We start from the raw sequence: 21,041 nt of genomic DNA on the forward strand, positions 1-21,041 counted from the left end.
CTTGCAAATTTATACTAAAAAAAGACAAAAAATAAAAAGGAGTGTAAGGTATGAATGGGCAATTCACTAAACAAGAACTGAAAATAAATAGCAGGTATATCAAAACACTCATTTCAGTCTTGCTAGATGAGAATGGAAAACTGAAACAAGTAGATACTATCCAGTACTGCAGAAGACAGAGAAAGGGTACCTGTAAAATCATGCTGGGAGTGTAATTTCTACAATTTTTTCCTGAATTGAATATGAAAGTATGCATAAAAATTAAAACTGTTCATATCCTTACATTAGTTGTTCCACTTTAGGGTATCTATTCTACAGCAAAAAAAGCACCAAAGCACCAATATGAAATGAGATATGTACACAGATTATTTATCAGAGCAATAATTGTAGTGAAAATAAAATAAAGTAGAAAATAAAAGCTGGAAAAAAATGAATGTCTAGCAAAAGGGGAAGAATTGCAGCATAATAAGTAGTATTACACGGCCATTTAAGAGAGAAGTGTGATGGCATTTTTTGAAGTGTCAATCTGATTGAACTATGTTTGTCACTAATATAGATGTTGCCATGAAGGTATGTTATAGATGTAATCAAAACCCCAATCAATTGACTTTTTAAAAAGATTTTATTTATTTATTTATTTGAAAGGCAGAATTACAGAGAGGCAGAGGCAGAGGCAGAGGGGGGGGGGTCTTCCATCCATTGGTTCACTCCCCAGATGGCCACAATGGCTGGAGCTGTGCTGATCCAAAACCAGAAGTCAAGAGCTTCTAACAGGTCTCCCACGCAAGTGCAGGGGCCCAAGGACTTGGGCCATCTTCAACTGCTTTCCCAGGCCATAGCAGAGCTGGATTGGCAGTGAGGCAGCTGGGACTTGAACCAACGCCCATATGGGATGTCAGCAATGCAGGCAGCGGCTTTACCTGCTATGCCACAGTGCCAGCTCCTCAACTGAGATTTTTTAAAGAGTTTATTTATTTATTTGAGAGGTAGAGTTACAGACAGTGAGAGGGAGAGACAGAGAGAAAGGTCTTCCATCTGCTGGTTCACTCCCCAAATGGCCGCAATGGCTGGAGCTGAGCTGATCCAAAGCCAGGAGCCAGGAGCTTCTTCCAGGTCTCCCATGTGGGTGCAGGAGCCCAAGGACTCCGGCCATCTTCTACTGCTTTCCTAGGGCATAGTAGAGAGCTGAATAGGAAGAGGAACAGCCAAGACTAGAACTGGCACTCATATGGGATATCAGTGCCACAAGCAAAGATTAATCTACTGTGCCATAGTGCTGGCCCCATCTATTGACTTTTATAAGGGAGAATATCCTGGATGATCTGGATAAACCTGACTGAATCTGCTGAAAGTCCTTAAAAGCATGACTGAAGGCTCCCTCAGGGAGAGAAGAAATTCTGCTTGTGAAATGAAGCTTGTCTGCAGAGTTCCATCCTTCTCAACATCTTCTCTTACTGCCTGTTGATAACAGCTTTGGCCTATGCCAATGGTTTAGGCTTGCCCGTGATCTTCCATTTCTGACTGACAGTTTACAGATTTCAGAATTGCTTAGACAGCCTTAACAACCACATAAGAGAATACCTTGTAATAAATCACTATTTTTAAAAGATTTTCTTTCTTTATTTATTTGAGAGGTAGAGTTACAGATAGAGAGAGAGAGAGAGAGAGAGAGAGAGAGGTCTTTCATCTGCTGGTTCACTCCCCAAATGGCCACAATGGCCAGAGCTGGGCTAATCCAAAGCCAAGGAGCCAGGAGCTTCATTCAGGTCTCCCACGTGGGTGCTGGGGCCCAAGCACTTGGGCCATCTTTTACTGCTTTCCCAGGCTATGTGGATAGCTGGATTAGAAGAAGAGCACCTGGGACTCGAACTGGCACCCATATGGGATGGTGGCGCTGCAGGTGGAGGCTTAACCTACTGTGTCACAGTGCTGGCCCCATAATAAATCTCTTAATAATAATACATTGGTTATGTTTCTCTGGTTGAACCCTAACTGACCAGAGTTGTAGTTATCTGGAAAGTTACTCATGATAAATCAAGTTTCAAATAAGCAAGTTGCAGAGTAATATGTTTAATATAATTTTTATAAATTAAAAAATTTGTACATGTATACAGGAGTTATGGGATACATATAAAAAGAGGCATACTAAACTGTTAATACTAGTTGTCTCACACAGTGTTGAAGTAACAAAAAGGAAAGAATGCTAATTTTTTAATTATCTTCCATATAAGTTTAGATAGGAACCATGTATTTTATAATTAAAATATAAAAATAAAAAGTAATAAATTATGGTAAATATATATGACAACCATAAAATACTGATCAAATTATTAAATTATTTGGTGGAAATGTCAGTGATATAATGTTTAGTGAAAGAATGAGGATCCAAAATTAGACCTTTCTACTGTGGAGAAGCAGGTGTGAGGAGAACAAGGAACAATAGATTCAGTCATCCCACTGGCTCTATTATAGATGTAGGGAAAAATGACTAGAAGGAAATAAATGAAAATGTTTACAAAAGTTATCACTGAATAGTATGTTCATGTGTGAAATGTTAATTTTTTCATATATATTTTGTGTCTTCTGTCCCTCTACAATTTTCTATGATGAAAGTGATCGAATGCATTTTAAAAAGATGAACACAGGCCTATCAGGAAGTAATTTCTAGAAGTTTTTCTGTTGGTAGCAGATTCATACAGTTGCAGGTTATTAGGACATTGTGTAGGAGACATCATGCCAAAGTCAGAATAAATGGAAGGGGTCCTTAAATTGATTCAGGGTCTGTTTGCACACTAAGACTATTCCTTTAATGTCTCTAATAGCCTAGATAGGCTCAGTGACCGCTGATTCCTGCTACTGGGAGAAGTAGCTACCAACATTTCTATACCATTCTACATCATGTCTCAATGAAGTACCCATATACTAAAGTCATTTTGGCTACAATGGGGCTGAAAGTTGAGCTATCAATGCGTATTTTCTATCCAAGATTTGAGGAGAACACTATAATTAATGTGCCTTTCTGATCATCTTTCCTTGCCTCTGCACCATTTCAATCTCTTACATGGAAGGACAGGAGAACTATTTCAAATAAGACTTAATGAGTAGGGTCTATTTTTCCAGATATAGTTTCTATCAGCTTGAGCATACACCATTTTAAAGTACTATTCCATTTCCATAAGGTGTGGGGCAGAGACAGAAATGGTGCTGCTTCTTAAGGAATTATGAAGCCTGACTGTTTGGTATTTTCTATGCCAGGGAAAGGATCATGAACAAGAGACCAAAATATTACCATATAATCCATAAAGCTATAGAAAATGCTGCTTAAACCCCCATTTGCAAGCAACACGAAAAATATTTCTACTAGGTACATTCCCCTGCAAAAGGGGAACAACCTGTTCCAAGCCAAAAAGTATGTTAAATTTAGTGTGACTCAAAGTCACACAAATGGTCATAGTTTAATACCCTGTTAAACTTTATACAATTTGCTTTAAAATATGTTCACACAGAGGCAGCCATTGTGGCACAGAGGGTAAAGCCACCACCTACAAAGCCAGCATCCCATACGGGTGTGGGTTCATGTCCTGGCTGCTCCACTTCCAATCCAGTTCCCTGTTAATGTGCCTGGGAAAGCAGCAGGAAGATGGCCCAAATGTTTGGGCCTCTGCCACCGATGTGGGAAACCTGGATAAAGCTCCTGGCAGAGCGTGGCTTAGCCTTGTCTGTTGCATCCATTTAGGGAATGAATGAATACATGGAAGACCACCCTTACTCTCTCTGTATCTCTTTCAAATAAAATAAATAAATCTTTAAATATATCTTTAAAGAAATAAAATATGTTCAGACAGCATGATATGTATGTACATGTAGTTTTAATATATACTTTTGGGGGCATTTAGTTAATATCTTAAGTATGCTAATCAGGAATAAATACTCTAGAGGTGATTTGTTAACATATCAAACATTCAGAAGCCTTTGCTCCAGAGGCCTCTACAATTAGCAATTTTGCCACCTTAATTCAGGAGGCCTAATTAGCTGAACATATGCTACAAACAAATTTTTATTAATAAAATGAATATTATTCAAGATGTATACCAGCCAGAAATGTCTCACCAACACTTCAGCCCACATAAGAACTGGGTATAAGAATTTAGTGGGTTTTTTAACCTATGCCACTCAGATGAGACTCTGAAACTTCCAGGTGAAAATAGGTCCTATGTCTTGGTCCACGTTAGTGGATTTTGTCACTGGATACTGACTAGAAAGTTGACTGCAAGTGCTGGCACTGTGGTGTAGCAGGTAAAGCCACCACCTGCCGTGCTGGCATCCCATATGGGTGCCAGTTCGAGTCCCTGCTGCTCCACTTCCGATCCAGCTCTCTGCTGTGGTCTGGGAAAGCAGTAGAAGACAGCCCAAGTCCTTGGGTCCCTGTACCCATGTGAGAGATCCAGAAGAAGCTCCTGGTTCCTGGTTTCAGACAGGCACAGCTCTGGCTGTTGCCACCATCTGAGGAGTGAACCAGTGGATGGAAGATCTCTCTCTCTGTGCCTCTCCTTCTCTCTCTGTGGAACTCTGACTTTCAACTAAATAAATAAATCTTAAAAAAAAGAAAGTTGACTGCATCCTCTCATTAAAAACTACCAACTCTGCCTTGGCTGACATTTTCATAGAGGATGATGTCATGTACTCAAGGACAGAGAGCTGATATGTCATTGAGACTACAGAAGAGGTTGTAAAACTGCTTTGATGTTTGTTTGTTAATGAATGCTTGTGTGTTTGAGAAAATCAAGCCTGAGGTTGGTGTTCGGTATAATATTCCCATTTGGTAATGAGACAGTACGAGAGGCCAATCTGTCACTCTCACATATCTCTGACTATTAGAAAGTATTAGTATTTACTAAAAGGAATCTAATAATCAGGAACCACCAATATGGCTTAGTTCTCTTCCCTCTGACTCCAGAAAAAAGAAAAACAATTCAAATCCTGTATGTTCATATAGTTACATTCTTCTTTCCCCTCTCAGGTGACTTACCAATTTTTTCATCTTCCTGTACCATTTTCCTCTCTTCTCTGAAAGCTCTGAGCCAGCGTATTTTCTCCTCCAGTTTCTTGGCAAAGAACAGATGTATCTCCTCAGTCTCCTTATTGTGAAGCTTGAAGGCATTCTTCATGCTGACATTAAAGTCATCGTCTCTGCCATCTTCAATGTCAACCACCTCATATTTATCCATGTCAATGCGGCCTTTGTAGTACAAGATGTCTCTCCGGATTAGGTCCTAGGTGGGAAGGAACAGAAGAATTTTGCTGGAGATACATCAATGTCAGTTCTAGGAGAGTTGGCATATAGGCATAGCAGGACACTAACATTATCATTGTTTTGGAATATCAATAGGGACTGGTTTGGTCTAAATTTGGGCAGGTTAGATTAGCAATCTGATATGGACAGGTAGGTTAAGTAGATACACTGAGAAAAAGCCTCTATCCCATATCAAAGGACTGCCTCAGACCCCAGTGTTGATCCCTGGGTATGTTTCTAAGACTCTTGATGGAATGTAGGGAATAGTAAATCATATAAGCACTACTAGCAAGGACTTTTCCAATATATTCGCAGGCTTACTAATGGCATGAAATGAGGTCATTTATTGCCTGGAGTATGCTCAGAAACCAATGCAGGACAATGATCCTGGATATCAGAGTGGGGATAAGTAATAAGAGTAGCAAGGAGGCCACACGCTGCTGGCTGGGCAGGATTATTTAAAGGACTAACACTTAGCATTCTAGGGATGTTAGATAAGGCCTAGTCCAGGAAGAAAAAATGGAGGTAAGAAGAAGTTCACATATCAGCATAGATGAATCTCACAAATCTTATGTGAAAAGTAAACATTATAGATGGATATAAACAGTATGTTGCTTACTTATTACTGTTATTTTGCTCTTGTGCACAGAGAACTGGATTAATCCTAATTCTTGCCCATGACACACTCATTAGTAGTCCAAGAATTGTACTCATTGTACTCTTATTTATTTATTACTTATTGTTAAAAATGCAATAAATAGGCCGGCGCTGCGGCTCACTAGGCTAATCCTCCGCCTAGCGGCGCCGGCACACCGGGTTCTAGTCCCGGTCGGGGCGCCGGATTCTGTCCCGGTTGCCCCTCTTCCAGGCCAGCCCTCTGCTGTGGCCAGGGAGTGCAGTGGAGGATGGCCCAGGTGCTTGGGCCCTGCACCCCATGGGAGACCAGGAAAAGCACCTGGCTCCTGGCTCCTGCCATCGGATCAGCGCGGTGCGCCGGCTGCAGCACGCCGGCCGCGGCGGCCATTGGAGGGTGAACCAACGGCAAAGGAAGACCTTTCTCTCTGTCTCTCTCTCTCACTGTCCACTCTGCCTGTCAAAAAAAAATGCAATAAATATGACACAATCTAAAAATAACAACCCTAAGGTATCCTTCTTTCCTAAATCGCATGCTCATCATTCCCCAGGTTTCTTTTCTTTATAGTTGCAACTCATCTCTATCTGTTCCACTTAAAGGCATTAAAAACCATACCACATAATGTTTAGGGTTACCAATATACATATTAAACTTACAAAGAAATACATAATAATGATATATACCCAAGAGAGTACTGAGCAGAAAATAGAGGACAAAAAAGGAAGGAAGGGAAGCAGAAGGAGAAGGGAGGAGAAAGACTGTATTTGTAATGAATTATTTCTTAAATTGGAGAATAAGTACATGGGTGCTCATTATATTTTTTGACAATTTTTTGAATGTCAAATACTTCATAAATTAGAAAAGGAAAACAGAGAAATAGATGAAAAGATGTATGAGCCAATGGAGTGTCAGCTCTCATAAGTCTTTCTCAGTGGCTTTTCAGTCCTTTCTCCTCTAAGAATTGCCCTCAGTCTCCTGACAGCACCTCCACTCCTGGGATACATGATGTGGCTGAGTCTGGATGAAGACTGTCCTGACAGATGTTCTCTATTAGTCACAAGGGCTTTTTCTGGCTAATTCTCCATCCTTTCCGCTTGTATCTGGCCTTTCAGTCAACCTGACAGAATCAGAAATGCTTATTAATTTTAATTAACATAATACAGTTTAATTAAACCATTTCCATTCTACTGAATCGCCTGACATGCCTCACTTCTTAGCTGCAGGCTACCAACAAAAGATCTGCCTCTGGCCACCCACATTCCCAATCCTAACTCTTCATACTGAGCAGTACACTGGATTTTTTCAATAGAGCTAAGGAAGGATATCTTAAAGGATTTTCAACATAGCTCTGTCAACCTCAAAACCCCAGGCTGAGAAATATAGAATTTGCTCTACAAAAATAACTATCACATTTTTCTTTTTCCTCCCATAATGATTGTCCATATAAATAAGCTGAGAATGCAGAGTTATGATCATTTGGTACCCTCAACATCAAATTCCCAGAAGAGGAGGGGATTAGCTGTAGAGAGAGGGCCAGTGATGCCTCCAGCCTGTTTCAGAGCCTAGGTTTCTTTTACCATGTTCAAGGAGCACAAGCTCAGTTTTGAACAGAAGGATGGAGTGTATCCTATAAACTGAATTCCACAATTCTCAGGAACAATTTGTGAGACATATATACAAAAAGTACACCCTGTTAGGCTAACCTACCACGAAAGCACAATAAGCTGTGGATAATGGATAGATGTAATCTGTCTTGATCTCAGAAGGAGATCTAGCTATCAAGAGATCAGAAAGATCTTGAATTCTGTCTTACAATATGTAACACAGTAATACAGATCTGGAAATTTAGTTCTGAACAACAGAACTAATAGGTTGGTGTATACCTTGCTAAAACATAGGCAGTCTCAACGTCTCTGTTCCCAAATTCGGTCTATAGCTTCCTTTCCCACAAACTGGTATGTCATAATCATTGTCAGTCTTCAACACCTTTGCCAGTTTCCAGAAATGGAAATGATGTGCATGAACTTGGAGCTACATTACAAGCATCCACTGCACCTCCTATTATTACTATAAGTATTTAAGGATGACAAGGAGTAGCGAGACTTTCTGCTTTTGTGGTGGAGAATAGGACCAGAGAGAGGTATTATTAAATTTTTCCCGTTGCCTGCTATTCTTAGCTTCCTAGAGGGTTGAAAGTAAGTTTTAAAGCATCAGGTTAGCATAGGCCAAGTACAAGGATGTGACAGATATGATTAAGTACTTGGGTTCCAGACACCCTCATAGGAGACCCAGATGGAGTTCCTGGATCTTGGCTTTGTCCTGGACCAGACTTGGCTGTTTCAAGCATTAGCAGAGTGAAACAGTGGATGTAAGATTCTCTCTCTCTCTCTCCATGTTTTCCTCTCTCTCTGGCATTCTGCCTTTCAAATAAATAAATAAACCATTGAAAAATATGGTAAGTACTCAAAACATTCTATTTATATCATCACAACTTCCCTACCTAATGGAATTTATCATTTTTTCAAAGATTTATTTATTTGAAAAGCAGTTACAGAGCCAGAGGAAGAGACAGACAGAGACAGAGACAGTTGGAAAATCTTCCATCCACTGGTTCACTCTCCAAATGGCTGCAACAACCAGTGCTAGGCCAACCTGAAGCCAGGAGCCTGGAACTCCATCCAGGTCACCCATATGGGTGGCAAGAGTCTAGTCACTTGGGCCATCTTCTGCTGCTTTCACAGGCACATTAGCAGGGAGTTGGATAGGAAGTAGACTGGAAATCAAGGAAGCAGCTGGGACTCAAATTGGCACTGATATGGATGCCAGTGTTGCAGGCAAGCAGTGGCTTAACCTGCTGCACCACAATGCCAGCCCCAGAGTTTATAATTTTTAATAGAATGCCAGTTTCCCTCCTTTTCTTTTATGTTCCTCTGAGTTAGAGGATATCAAGGGAGGTAGTATCTTTCCAATGAGGGTGTTGGCAGTCTGCAGACACCAGGGCCCTGGCCCTAACCCATGGTCCCAGCAAGGAGCCTACTTTCATCCCTTACATTACATAATTCAAATAGCTTCTAGCCAGAACAGGTCATTTTGTGCAAATGACATCTGCTGAGGAATTCAACTGTTCAGGATTACAGCCTGCCTCATTTATTTGTCAATAAAGACCACCTTTCCTGTGGTTAGAGGGGGTCCTGGTTTTTGTACCCCTTGCCTAGATCACCCCAGTTTTCTCTCCAGATCCTAAGGAAAGTACACAGAACTGGGACTGGGATTATCTTGCTCATTACTATATTCTAGTACCTATATGCAGTACCTGCTTAATAGTGACAACATAATTATAGCAATAACAACAGCAGCAAGAGTGAACAGCTAAATAGCATATATTGTATATGAAGCACTACCCTAAGTGCTTTGCATTTATTAATTTAAATAATCATCATAATAATCTTACAAGGTACAGTCTATTATAAACTCATTTGATTAAGAATTATAGACATAGAGCAGTTAAGAAACTTACCAGTAATAAAAGCTTCTAAGTGGCAGAACTGGCCTTTGAGTCCAGGTTCTCTGGCTCTAAAACTTGTCCTCTGGTTTAACTAATGTTCTATATTGTCTTCTAATAAAAACTTGCCATATGAATGATTAGTAATATTGCATATACACTACTATAACAATAATAGCTAACATCTATTAAGTAATAACTATGCACCTGTATTGTCTCATTTAAGCCTCACTGTCTTCCTTCATTGCAGATTCCACTATCATTCATGTTTTGAAAATGAGGGGATAACTTTAACCACAGAGAGTTTGTTCAAAATCATATAGCTCATGGTAGAAAAGGGATTGGTGTCCTCTAGTCTGATGCTAGTACCTATGCTCTTAACATTATACTCCATTGCTTCCCACTACCACAGGGGGTTCCCCCAGAACTTCTAGGCCTAAGTTCTACCATCATCCTCAGCTGACATTTAAGAAAATAAGGAGAACATTACAGAACTGGATCTATGTTACACAAGTCAATAAGGGATAGAATAGAGTCTGATATCCAGGTAATCTGTCTTCAAATCCCCATCTTCTTTCTGTTCTGTTCTGTTCTGTTCTATCCCCACCTGTGTTGCTATTGCTATATTTCTGAGTTGTCCGAAGTGGCTCATCCTCTACTTCTGGACCTTCAGTGTAAGAAGAAACCGTGGAAATGTAGGAACTTCCCTGATCAGAAGTCCTCTTTCAGCATGCTGTTTAGTTCTGATCTCTCAGAATATCGTGTAAGCAGTAGAAATGCAGAACAATTCTGACACAGGGTACAAGAAAGCATATCCAGACTGGTACAACTGAGAACACAGAATTCAGAGAAATGATTGCTTAGGGAAACTACAAGGCTGTAAAGACATTAGCGAATGACTGGGGAAACAGAATCTACTCCCTTCCACAGTAAATAGTGAAAGAGAAAAAAAGAAAACAAAAAGGAAAAATCTACACAAAGCATCAAAATAATCACATCAGGAAGAAAATAACAAAATATGTGCAAAACCTAAATAACAAAGACAATGAGACAAGGGAGCAGAGACAGCTATCTCAGAGGATACGAAAGAGAAAAAAAGAGTATTATCTAGATTTTTTGAAAGAAAAATGACAAGAGAAGGGAAAGCAAAAGTTAGAGAAGAGGTCACATGTCACATGATTAAAAGCCACCAGTGTCTTTCCCATGTATTGCAGTTGCCATCTTAAAAGTACCTTCACACACACACACACACACAGAGAGAGAGAGAGAGAGAGAGAAACAAGCTACAAGCTGTACAAGCAGTACAAGCTGTTCAAGTTGTTCTAAGTGGCTCATTCAATTCCAACTCCCAATATAGAAAATGTGTAAGTTTCTACATAAGTGACTGGGAATTAATAGAATCTTAAGAGTTCAATAGGAATTGGGCCACATAACCTTGAGTGCAGATCAGATAGTTAGCTAACAGTTAGGTACACCTAGTACTGGGGACCTCAATACCATACAAGGCTGTCTAATGCTTTGTTGGGAGTGGGAGAACACTAAGATTAATGAGTACTCCAGGTGCTAGGTACATTATCAGGCATTTTATATGTATCAACTTTATTCTTCACAACAATCTTATAGTTATTTTCCACATTTTACAAATTATATAATGAAGGTACAGGAAGGAACGAATCAATTGCTACAAATCACATGGTTAGTGAGTGTTTAGAATCAGCATTTGAGCCCAGAATTCTTTAACTATAATAGTTAATGCTTTATCATCATTCAACACTGCATCCCTCTGCAAGTAAATGATGGTAGAATCTCAAATGACAGGCTGAAATTCATGCTCTGTCCACTATAATCCTCCCATCAACCTACCTAGCAATTGGCAAAATTGAAATGAGTTTTATGACTTGCTCTTAGGAAATCAGTGCTGAGCCCCTGTGGCCACTGCATTTCTTTCTTTTTTAAGATTTATTTATTTATTTGAAAGGCAGATTTAGAGAGAGGCAGAAGCAGAGAGAGAGAAGTCTTCCATCCATTGGTTCACTACCCAAATGGCTGCAAAGGCCAGAGCTGGGCCAATTCAAGCCAAGTCAGGACCCAGGACCTTCTTCCAGGTCTCCCATGTGGGTGCAGGGGCTACTTTCCAAAGCCATAGCAGAGAACTGGATCAGAACTGGAGCAGCTGGGACTCAAACTAGTGTCTGTTTGAAATGCCAGCACTGCAGGTGGTGGCTTTACCCACTACCCCATAATTCTGGCCCTGCTATTGCATCTCTTTCTAAATATGTGCATATTGTTAAATAATTTATTTAAATACTCACACACATTCAATGGCAATAATGACATAGAAGTTATCAGTGTGGAATCTGGAACCAGCTTGCCTGGATTCAATTTTGATTCTGTCAGTCATTGTCTCACATCATATATCTTTGAAATGGGAAAAATAATAGCACCTACCCCATAGGTTTGTCGCGAGAATTAAAGAATGTTCCTTTCTGTCTGTCTTACATTTTTAGAAATTTATTTGAGAAGCAGAGGGCTTCCATTTGCTAGGTTCACTTTCCAAATGCCTTAACAATGCTGACTGAAGATAGGAGTCAGGAAAGAAACCTAGGTTTTCCATGTGGGTGGCAGGAACCCATTTACTAGAGCAATCAGCATTGCCTCCCAGGAATGGAACTGGCAAGACGGTGTACTCAGGAGCCAGAGCTGGGAATCAAACCCAGGCACTTGAATATGGAATGTAGGTGTCTTAATTGCAAGTTCTTAGAAGACCATCACAGACACACTCAATCAGTGCTAGTTCATTGTTATCCTTTTTTCAATCTATATTTTCCAGGCTATATTATTTTCTCTTTTGAAAGCTGGCACATTTTCTTATCTATAAGTGTTCTCATAGATTTTCTGGGACACATAATTCTGCCAAGTTTACCTATAGCAATTCCCCCAGAGACATAGGAGAATTATTTCAGTGCCCAGAAATCTATGTAGTTTTAAATTATGTTACACTTAAATTCTATTAGGCTACAAGCCTCAAAAAGGCATAGCAGGGTGGCATAGAGTAAGGGCACAATAAATATTTCGAGTATAAAAGAATTCACAGCAGTGATGTGTTTTCTTACAATATCAGATCCTTAGGGCTTCAATTCATTTTATTCAAGGTTTATGCTCTCTTTTCCTAGACAGAGAAGGAATTTACATTCTTCTGTTAATACTAAATTGTCTGCCTCAAGCAGGGCATTGCCATTGCCATTCTATCATTTCTTTTTTTTGTCATCATTTGAACAGATCTTTAAAAATGATTAATAATGTCTTAAACATTTTAAAACTAACTTTGACTCACTCTGGGATTCATGAAGCTAGTGTTGTAGCTACTGTTAACATGTCATATGCAGAAGGCTATATATTACCTAGTCACTTGCTAGGAGCCTTGTTCCTCTTCATTTTAAATATGTGCTTATCAGGAAGCTTAATGTAGTTGCCTTTGATTATTCAGCTGGTTTGCTCCCCCTATCTTTCCGTATAAAAAAGGATGCAAAGCTTTCATTTTTATTTTTAAGACTTATTTTACTTATTTGAAAGGCAGAGTGAGAGAGAGAGAGAGAGAGAGAGAGAGAGACAGATCTTCCAACCACTGAGTCACTCCCCAAATGGCTTTAATGGCCCAAAGCCAAGAGCCTGGAATTCCATCTGTGTCTCTCATGTGGGTGGCAGGGGCCAAAGTACTTGAACCATCTTTTGCTGCTTTTCCAGGTGTATTAGCAGGGAGCTGGATCAGAAGCAGAACAGCCAGGATCAGCACTCAAATGAGATGCAGTGGCTTAACCTGCTGCAGCACAACACAGGCCCTGATATAAAGCTTTCAGACATCCATTTAAATTGTGTGTCTGAGGTGAAGCCCCACCCTCTTTGCCTTAGTCCTGGTCCTTGCCTTTCCTTTCCCAAAGGAATATGTACCTCTAGGAAGCTCTGTGCATTCTTCCCAGTTTTGGTAATGGCAACATTTCCTTAAAATAACTCAGTGGACAAAATATTTCATCATTTTGAAAACCTCCTTTGGGTCCCATGATCATTTTTCCGAAGTATACACCCTATTTGCTAAATGGCCTATCACAGATAAGAAACTGAAGTCTTTAACCACAGCCTCAACAAAAACATCAGTTTTAAAGGCCTTTAAGCAATCAGTTCATAGCTGCTCATGCTATGACAAACCAATGTCAAGGAGACCTCAGTATGCAGAGTTAGTAGCTTTTATTTTCCAGATGCTAGGCTAGTGTTGCTTTGGGAAGAAAGTCTGTGGTTCTTACCAGAGCAAGAGAGCTCCCATCTGAAAGAAAATGTACCTGCTTCTTTCATCCTGCCAGCTAGGTTAGTTTGAACTCTCAAGTTCTCCACTGACTCTCACTTTCTTCCTAATCATTGGCGCTTGCTAGTTGGGCTAGAGTTGACTCACCACTCCATCTTGGTCTTCCGCTGTATTCTGGCTAGTAAACTAGCCTTAGCTGACAGATAAACAGGGTCTGGGGGAAGTGGTAAACCCGCAAGTAAAATAGGTTCCTAATTGTTTGCTGTCTTTATCCGTGACTAATTTTTCTGAGCATGAACATATCTTATTCAGAAAAATGAGACCATGCCTGCTGGTGACAGGTAATATATTGAGAATATCCTTGGGTGTCCAATGGGTACTGTTCGAGTCTTGGCTGCTCCATTTCAATTCCAGCTCCCTATTAATGTGCCTGTGTCCCTGCACCCACATGGGAGACCTGAATGAAGTTTGTGGCTACTGGCTTTGGCCTGGACCAGTGCTGGCCTTTGTGGCCATTTAAGGGAGTCAACCAGCAAATGGACGAACTATTTCTCTCTTTCTTTAACTCTGCCTTTGAAATCAATCAACTTAAAAAAAACACTTCAGATTTTAGGAAGTCCTGGGAAAAGCTGGGGGGAGCAAAAAAGAAGGCACTGCTCCAGATTCATAAGTTTTTTCTTCCAGGGTCAGCTCCAGAATGAGGTAGTTATCCCCATTAACTGGATGGCTATTGTTTCCAGAGCTGGAATTCAGAGCTTATCACCTAACACTAAGGCAGTATGAATCAAATTGTTCCCTCAATTCACTGTAGAAGGCAAATGAGTAAAAATGTGATACAAGAGATGGCATATGCAAACACAAGCAGAGAACAGGATGTAAAGTTAACTGAAAATATATCTTGGTAAAAAATAAGAATAGGAATAGGAGAAGGAGGAGGAAGAAGGGTGAGTGTGCAGGTAGGGTGGGAAAAATCACTATGTTCCTAAATTTGTATTTATGAAATGCATTACGTTTGTATATCTTAAATAAAAGGTTTCTGGGGAAAATAAAATATGTGTGGTTCATGTTCTAGCCCAGAAAAAAAAAATCGGTGTTGAACGTTATGTTTTATGACTCAGCACTTGCTACTGGGTGAGGGAGAGGGCAAAGAGACTGCATGATGGAGAAAGTCAAAGTTGGACAGTGGATTTGGGAAGTTATTTCCAGCACTCTCTTACATTTTTTCTGACTTTTTTTTGTACCTGCCTTCTCCTTTACTTGTCCCAAATTTTTCCAGTCAGTCCAGAGAACCAAAATTGGTCTCAACTCCCTGTCCTGAGTGAGGAGGTAGGGGGAACAATATCCTATACGGAGGAATGAAAACATACGTCCCATATCCTATCTCTCAATCAAGGATGCCAAGAACATTCACAGAATTATCCAGGAGTCAGTGATAAGAAAAAAGACTCTCCTCAAGGATTACAGAGAAGGGAGTGTGGGGGAGAGCATGGTTGAGAGTCGTGGAGAACTGATGTACCTTGTGTAGGAAATTAGATAAATACACGGGGGAAATTCCTATATCACAAAGGTACCTACCTGTCAGGGTAAAAGTGGGAGGCCCCTTCTTAGTTCCTAGGGCAGGGAGGGGCCGAGTGGTCAGAGATATTAGAGTGGAAATGGGGGAAGGTACTCAAGGAAGCTACCATTTACCAACTGTGATAGAAATACCTCATATTTTTAATAACTGGTACAAACTAGCTACAAACTAGCTGGCTCTCAGCTCCAGATATAAAGGAGTAAGAGGGATCACCATAAGGGTCATGAGGATAAAGGATAAACAAACCCCACTAAGACAATATATTCTAACTTCAAGGTTTCATTGTCCACAAGCCAGCACTGCCTGTAATATGCAGTGCTCCTGATATGCCAATCTCCTATCTATTTTTCCCCCAGCAGTTTGTGCCAACACCCTTGAGAGCCTGGGTGATGGAGAAGTGGCTAGTATCCCCTGCGGGGCCCATTTCCCTCAGGGAAGAAGGGGGCGGGGTTACCTTCTTGCAGAGGACCATCTGGTGGTCAAACAGGAAGAAGACCCGCTGTTGGTTGCGGCCGTAGGGCTGGTAGATCCAGGCCATCTCCCCAGTGTAGATCAGCTCCGAGCTCCTGTCTAGGATGTCCTCGCCCTGGGAAGCACATGTGATGGTAAGAAGCAGTGGGGCAAGAGGGATGGTCCTGTACCCTACCTGGAGGCACCCCAGCCTGAGAGTAGATTGAGATAGGAAGATTCCAGGAAAGGCCTAGTGAGGAATAAGGGAGAAGTGACTATTGGGAATCATCAAAAGGCTTTACAACTCCTGAGAAGTTTCCAACTTCCTGAGACAATTCATATTCTTGTTCGCTTTGAAGCCAAATGAACCCCACCACCCAGGACTGCTGTAACTTCTCTATGCCTGTTGCCCTCTGGCCCTAGAGTAAACAGTTGCCATGAGTTCATTTATTCCCATTAATTCTCATTGTCTCCTTCCTCTCCTTGCACTACCCCCTGCCTATCTCTCTTTTTTTCTCTCTCTGAATCTTTCTCATTCTTCCTTTATCTTATTTCCTATGAATCTCCCTTTCAGTCCTAGTCTCTCAATTCCTGCCCTGGTCCCTCAGTCTCTTTCTAATACTTAAAGAGTAAGTCTGACCAGGTGGTAGAAATCTCTCTGTTTCCCAGATGAGTGGAAGTGACAGGGAAGAGCAAGCAAAAATATGATGACAAGAGGGAGAAAAACAGAATCCACTTATAATTATTTTTTATCTCCTCTCAGTTCATTAAAATCTATTGATTAAATAGGAAATTTCATGGCTGCATATTTCAGTTGGTCTGTTATCCATAGAGCCTGGGACTGATTCTTTTTGCTACACTGAGTCAGACAAACATACACACACAAATCACCAAGACAACATCAACTCATCAACTCCTGGCTAATTCAGTTCCAGAGTCTCCAAGGGCAATTCTGCTAGGTCACAAGTATGTTGGTGGTGTCTATCTGGAAAGGAGTTCACATCTCAGTGGAGGACATTAGTGCAGATGTGCTCAGAAATCATAGAACACAAGACAAACCACACCAATACCATGGTCACAGTGAATATGACAATGGGTATAAATACCAGTAACCTTAATTTAAAAGTAATTAATTAATAAATATTTCCTGAGCACCTATATGGTCATTGTAGACACTTTTCACTTAATCTCTTCTGAGCCTCACAAGAGCACTGAAAGGCAGATCTTCTTGCTCCTTTACAGTTTGAGATACAGAAAGGATCAAATGTTAAGCCAAATTTGCTTGGCTAGGCAGCTATAGATCCATGATCCTACCCCAGTGCCTATGGCTCCAGAAAGTATACTCATTCCTTCCACTACATTAAAATTAAGTGCACTAAATTTCTGTAAGCCAAAAACACCACTGGAGGGTCAGTCCCTTCCTCTCTATGGGTCTCAGTTTTCCCAGCTGTTAAGTCAGGTGTATGAGGATGATTGTTACAATCGCAGCTCTCATATTCTGATGCTAAGATTTCAGCATCATACTCAAAAGCTTCAAGATAAGGTGAGCGATCCTCCCAGAAATAATCAGAGGCAAACATCCCAGGCAGGGTAGTGGGCCACTAAAAGGCATCTGGATATAATATTTTTGAGCATACGTTTATTTTTTTCCTAGTCTAAGGGATGGAAAGGGAAAAGGGGAGTTCATTCTTTTTTAAGATTTATTTATTTATTTGAAAGTCAGAGTAACACAGAGAGAAAAGGAGAGGCGGGAGGAGAGGGGGCCTTCCATCCATTGGTTCACTCCCCAATTGGCAGCCATGGCCAGAGCTGCACCGATCCAAAGCCAGGAGTCAGGAGCTTCTTCCGGGTCTCCCACGCGGGTACAGAGGCCAAAGGACTTGGGGCATCTTCTACTGCTTTCCCAGGCCATAGCAGAGAGCTGGATTGGAAGTGGAGCAGCCGGGACTTGAGCCAGCACCCATATAGGATGCCGGCACTGCAGGTGGCGGCTTTACACGCTATGCCACAACACCAGCCCCAGAATTATTTTTTAATTGTAGAACCTGAGAGAAACTCAGAAATGTTGCTTCAACTCTAGCCTCCATGTTTAACTTCAGGATTACCTGGTAACTAGGTAAACATTCCTTCTTGAGGAGCTAACATACCACCACTGAATCACCAGTGCTCTAAGTCTAGAAGAAAAAGATCCCAGCACTGGGGAGCTGTTGGAGGGAAGGGAAACTGAAAGTGACATCAGTCCACTGTGCCTTATTCTGATGCAGATTAGGAATATGTGCCATAGTCCAATTTGAATATATATAAACTGATAGAAAACTACCAAGGTGGGATGGGGTTGGAAGGGCAATACCACAAAAAAGTGGCTAGGATTATGTTAATGGTATACATGTGAACCTGAGGATAATAAGATCGGGATGACTACTCATTCAGTATTATCTGATCCACCTCTGTACCAGTTAGGAACACTCTAACTCTACTAGAAGTACTTGTTACCTGTAACTTCACCAGGCAAAAAAAAAACTTTAAAAAAATACAGCTCTATGCTCACCAGGCAAACTGACCTTGGCTAACTACCATATTCATTTTGGGCCTCAATTTCCTCACCTGTAAAATGAGGATAATAACAGTACCAACCAATCTAATTTGGATGTTGTGAAGATTATTGAAGTACATATTTTGAAAATTTGATATCCTTGCATAAAAGGGGTCCTTCAAGAGGTCATGGGAAATGAATATTATGAAAAAACTTTGCATGAATTTCAAATAATTCCATTTCCATGAACTTTTTGAAGTCCTCACATATATATTCTGTCTCCTACAAGACAACAATTTCAAAGGAGCTTATTACTATTATCCTAAATACTAAGGTTAGAGAAATTGGAAGGAATTTGCCCAAACAGGAAGAATCCAGGTTTGACTCCTTCCACAGTTTATGCTCTTAATCACTAAACGACATTAGAATGATGAACAATCCCATCTGCCCTCCAGCAGAACCACCAATTGCTCTGGAATATTTCTGAGGTGAGAATATCAGAAGACTTGGGGCCAGAGTCCATTGCTGCTAAAAAACTCATTCTATATATTTAAGAAAGTAGCTTACATTCTCTTAAACTGTTTCCTCATTTGTAGCATGGAGAAAATATGACAGCTCCTGTTTGGTCCGCTCCACGTGGCTGCTTGAGAGCATCGAAACAGTTCACACAAGGGAAAGGGACTCTTTTATTATTCAGTTGTTATCTTGCCTCTTCTGCAAGGTAACTATATATCTTTTTGTCTTGCAGCAAAAAGTATAACATCTTCCTACTGCCTCCCCCATGGGACTTTTGTTCCATTCCTCTAGGATTTTGTTCCCTCTGATAGGAATGTATCTGTCCCCATTAGATGGCCAAGGCCATACCTTATCCATTTCAATGTTTCCAGTGCTTGTATGAGGCCTGACAGAGAGATATTCAAAACCTAAATCTCCTAGTATCACATATTTGCTTAAACCCCCCCAGTGATTCTCATCTTACTCAAACTAACAGCAAAAATTCTAAGAGAACATGATCTGACCACCTATTACTTTCCTTGATCTCATCTGCTTCAACTCTCTCCCTCACTCACTATATTCTGGCCACACTGGTCTCCTTACTACTTCATGAGCACATACTCTCATGCTTCATGGAATTTGTCCATGTTCTTCACCTTGCCTGAAATGAAAGCCACATTGCTTGCTTCTCCATCATTTTCAGGTCTTTTCTCAAATATGACCTCCTCGAATATCACCTACCTCATCAGCCTAGCCTGTTTCCGTACTTCATGTTTCTTCATAGACTTTATTATTACCTGATAATATATTACATGTTTGTTGCCACTCTCCCATACTACCATGTAAATTCAGGATAGGGTCTTTGTCCTTTACCTATTGGTAAAGGCTTTGACACAGAGTAGGTATTCAATAAATATTTGTTTAACACAACCAAAAACTACCCAAAGCTTTCTTACCAGTTCATCCACCTCACTTTCTTGATGCCAAAGCCTCATAGAAGAGATTTTACCCCATTCTAATGTATTTTAATTCTACTTTATCCCAATTCTAATTCACCCCATTTTGCCTGACTTCACTTCAGTCTAATTGCAGGCCAAGTGATGTGTGGCTGCGTTTTTCTGAACAGATACAGAGAAAGAAGACAATGGAAATGGCATCTTTTCCCATCAAGTTTATTTTCACTGCTGCCTACTGACAGGAGGGCAGGAAAATAACAAATCCATTCAGCCCCACATTTGATCTTCTGGTCTCAGGAGAATGCCTCAGCAAGCCACCTTAGCTTTCAAATAGATTATTTTGCTGCCTTCATCAGGTTGGGTCTCCAAATTTCTCTGGATTCAATCATTTAATGGTAAACTGGAACAGGCCCTTGGGTATTACACAACTAGGCTACAAGGGCAAGGGTGCCATGAGGAAGAAACCATAACCACACACAGTCAAGCTTCTAAACATGAGCTGCAACTTGTGCTCCTGCTAAAAATCTCCAGAGGGGAAAAAAGCATTAAAAAGAAACTGTCAGAGATATGTTCCCTTCCCCTTCCTTTCAAGTGGATTTAATGACTGTGAAAGGTGTCAAAGTGACAGCTCAATCGAACTTTGGCATGAAAGAAATCAGAAATGGAAATTTCCAGGAAACTGTGGTCCTTGGGACAGGTTCTCTCCCTGCTGCTTCTCCAAACTGCTCCAATGTGTTGATTATTACTTAGAGTGATGGGTGACACTTTCACTCATCTACTTATTTTTCAGGAGACTTGAAGAATGGGACAAGGGTCAGGTACTTCAGGAACTCTATAGTCCCCATAGCACAGCAGGAAGCAGGGATAATAACTGGAGCTAGGATAAAGAGACCCAGAATGTTAATGGAGTAAGCTGAAGGAAGAGCCAGGCCTTGATAGCAAGGCTTCCTGCTCTCCAGTCAGACACTGCTTTCACACCAATTGCTTGTGTGCCACCTATCCTCCCAACTCCTCCCAATCCCTCTTAAAGGATATTAAGCTCTGAAGAGTTCCCCTATGATTCCTCTTTTTCATTTGATAAGTGAAACTGAAATTATCACACAGATGCTTCTGACAGCTACCCTGTTTATTCAAATACCTGAGAAGCAAGGAGGGTTTCAGAGACAGCAAGCATTACTTCTTTCTCATGATTTGCAAGGGTTGTCCATTGTATTCATCAGCAATTTGGCAAGAAATTGCTCTCTCTCTCTCTTATTCTTTCTCTGCCTGTTCAGCTTCTTGAGCTGGTAGAATATACTTAGACGC

At 40.7% G+C, this 21,041-nt stretch overlaps 1 protein-coding gene across 14 annotated transcripts in view; it reads right to left on the reverse strand.

Annotated features, from left to right (window-relative positions):
* Window positions 1–21,041, reverse strand: part of ARHGEF9 (Cdc42 guanine nucleotide exchange factor 9) — a 407,702-nt gene that overhangs the window by 12,371 nt on the left and 374,290 nt on the right. For 12 of the 14 annotated variants that reach the window (XM_008272701.4, XM_070067439.1, XM_051827736.2 and 9 more), the window contains 2 exons: window positions 15,757–15,888; window positions 5,030–5,273 (listed from right to left, as the gene is read on the reverse strand). In XM_008272701.4, coding sequence (XP_008270923.1) covers window positions 5,030–5,273; window positions 15,757–15,888 — 376 coding nt within the window. The remainder of the gene's footprint in view (window positions 1–5,029; window positions 5,274–15,756; window positions 15,889–21,041) is intronic. The other 2 variants (XM_008272702.4, XM_070067440.1) reach the window with 1 other exon arrangement.

This window comes from Oryctolagus cuniculus, chromosome X (assembly GCF_964237555.1).
Source record: "Oryctolagus cuniculus chromosome X, mOryCun1.1, whole genome shotgun sequence".
Classification (NCBI taxonomy): domain Eukaryota; kingdom Metazoa; phylum Chordata; class Mammalia; order Lagomorpha; family Leporidae; genus Oryctolagus; species Oryctolagus cuniculus.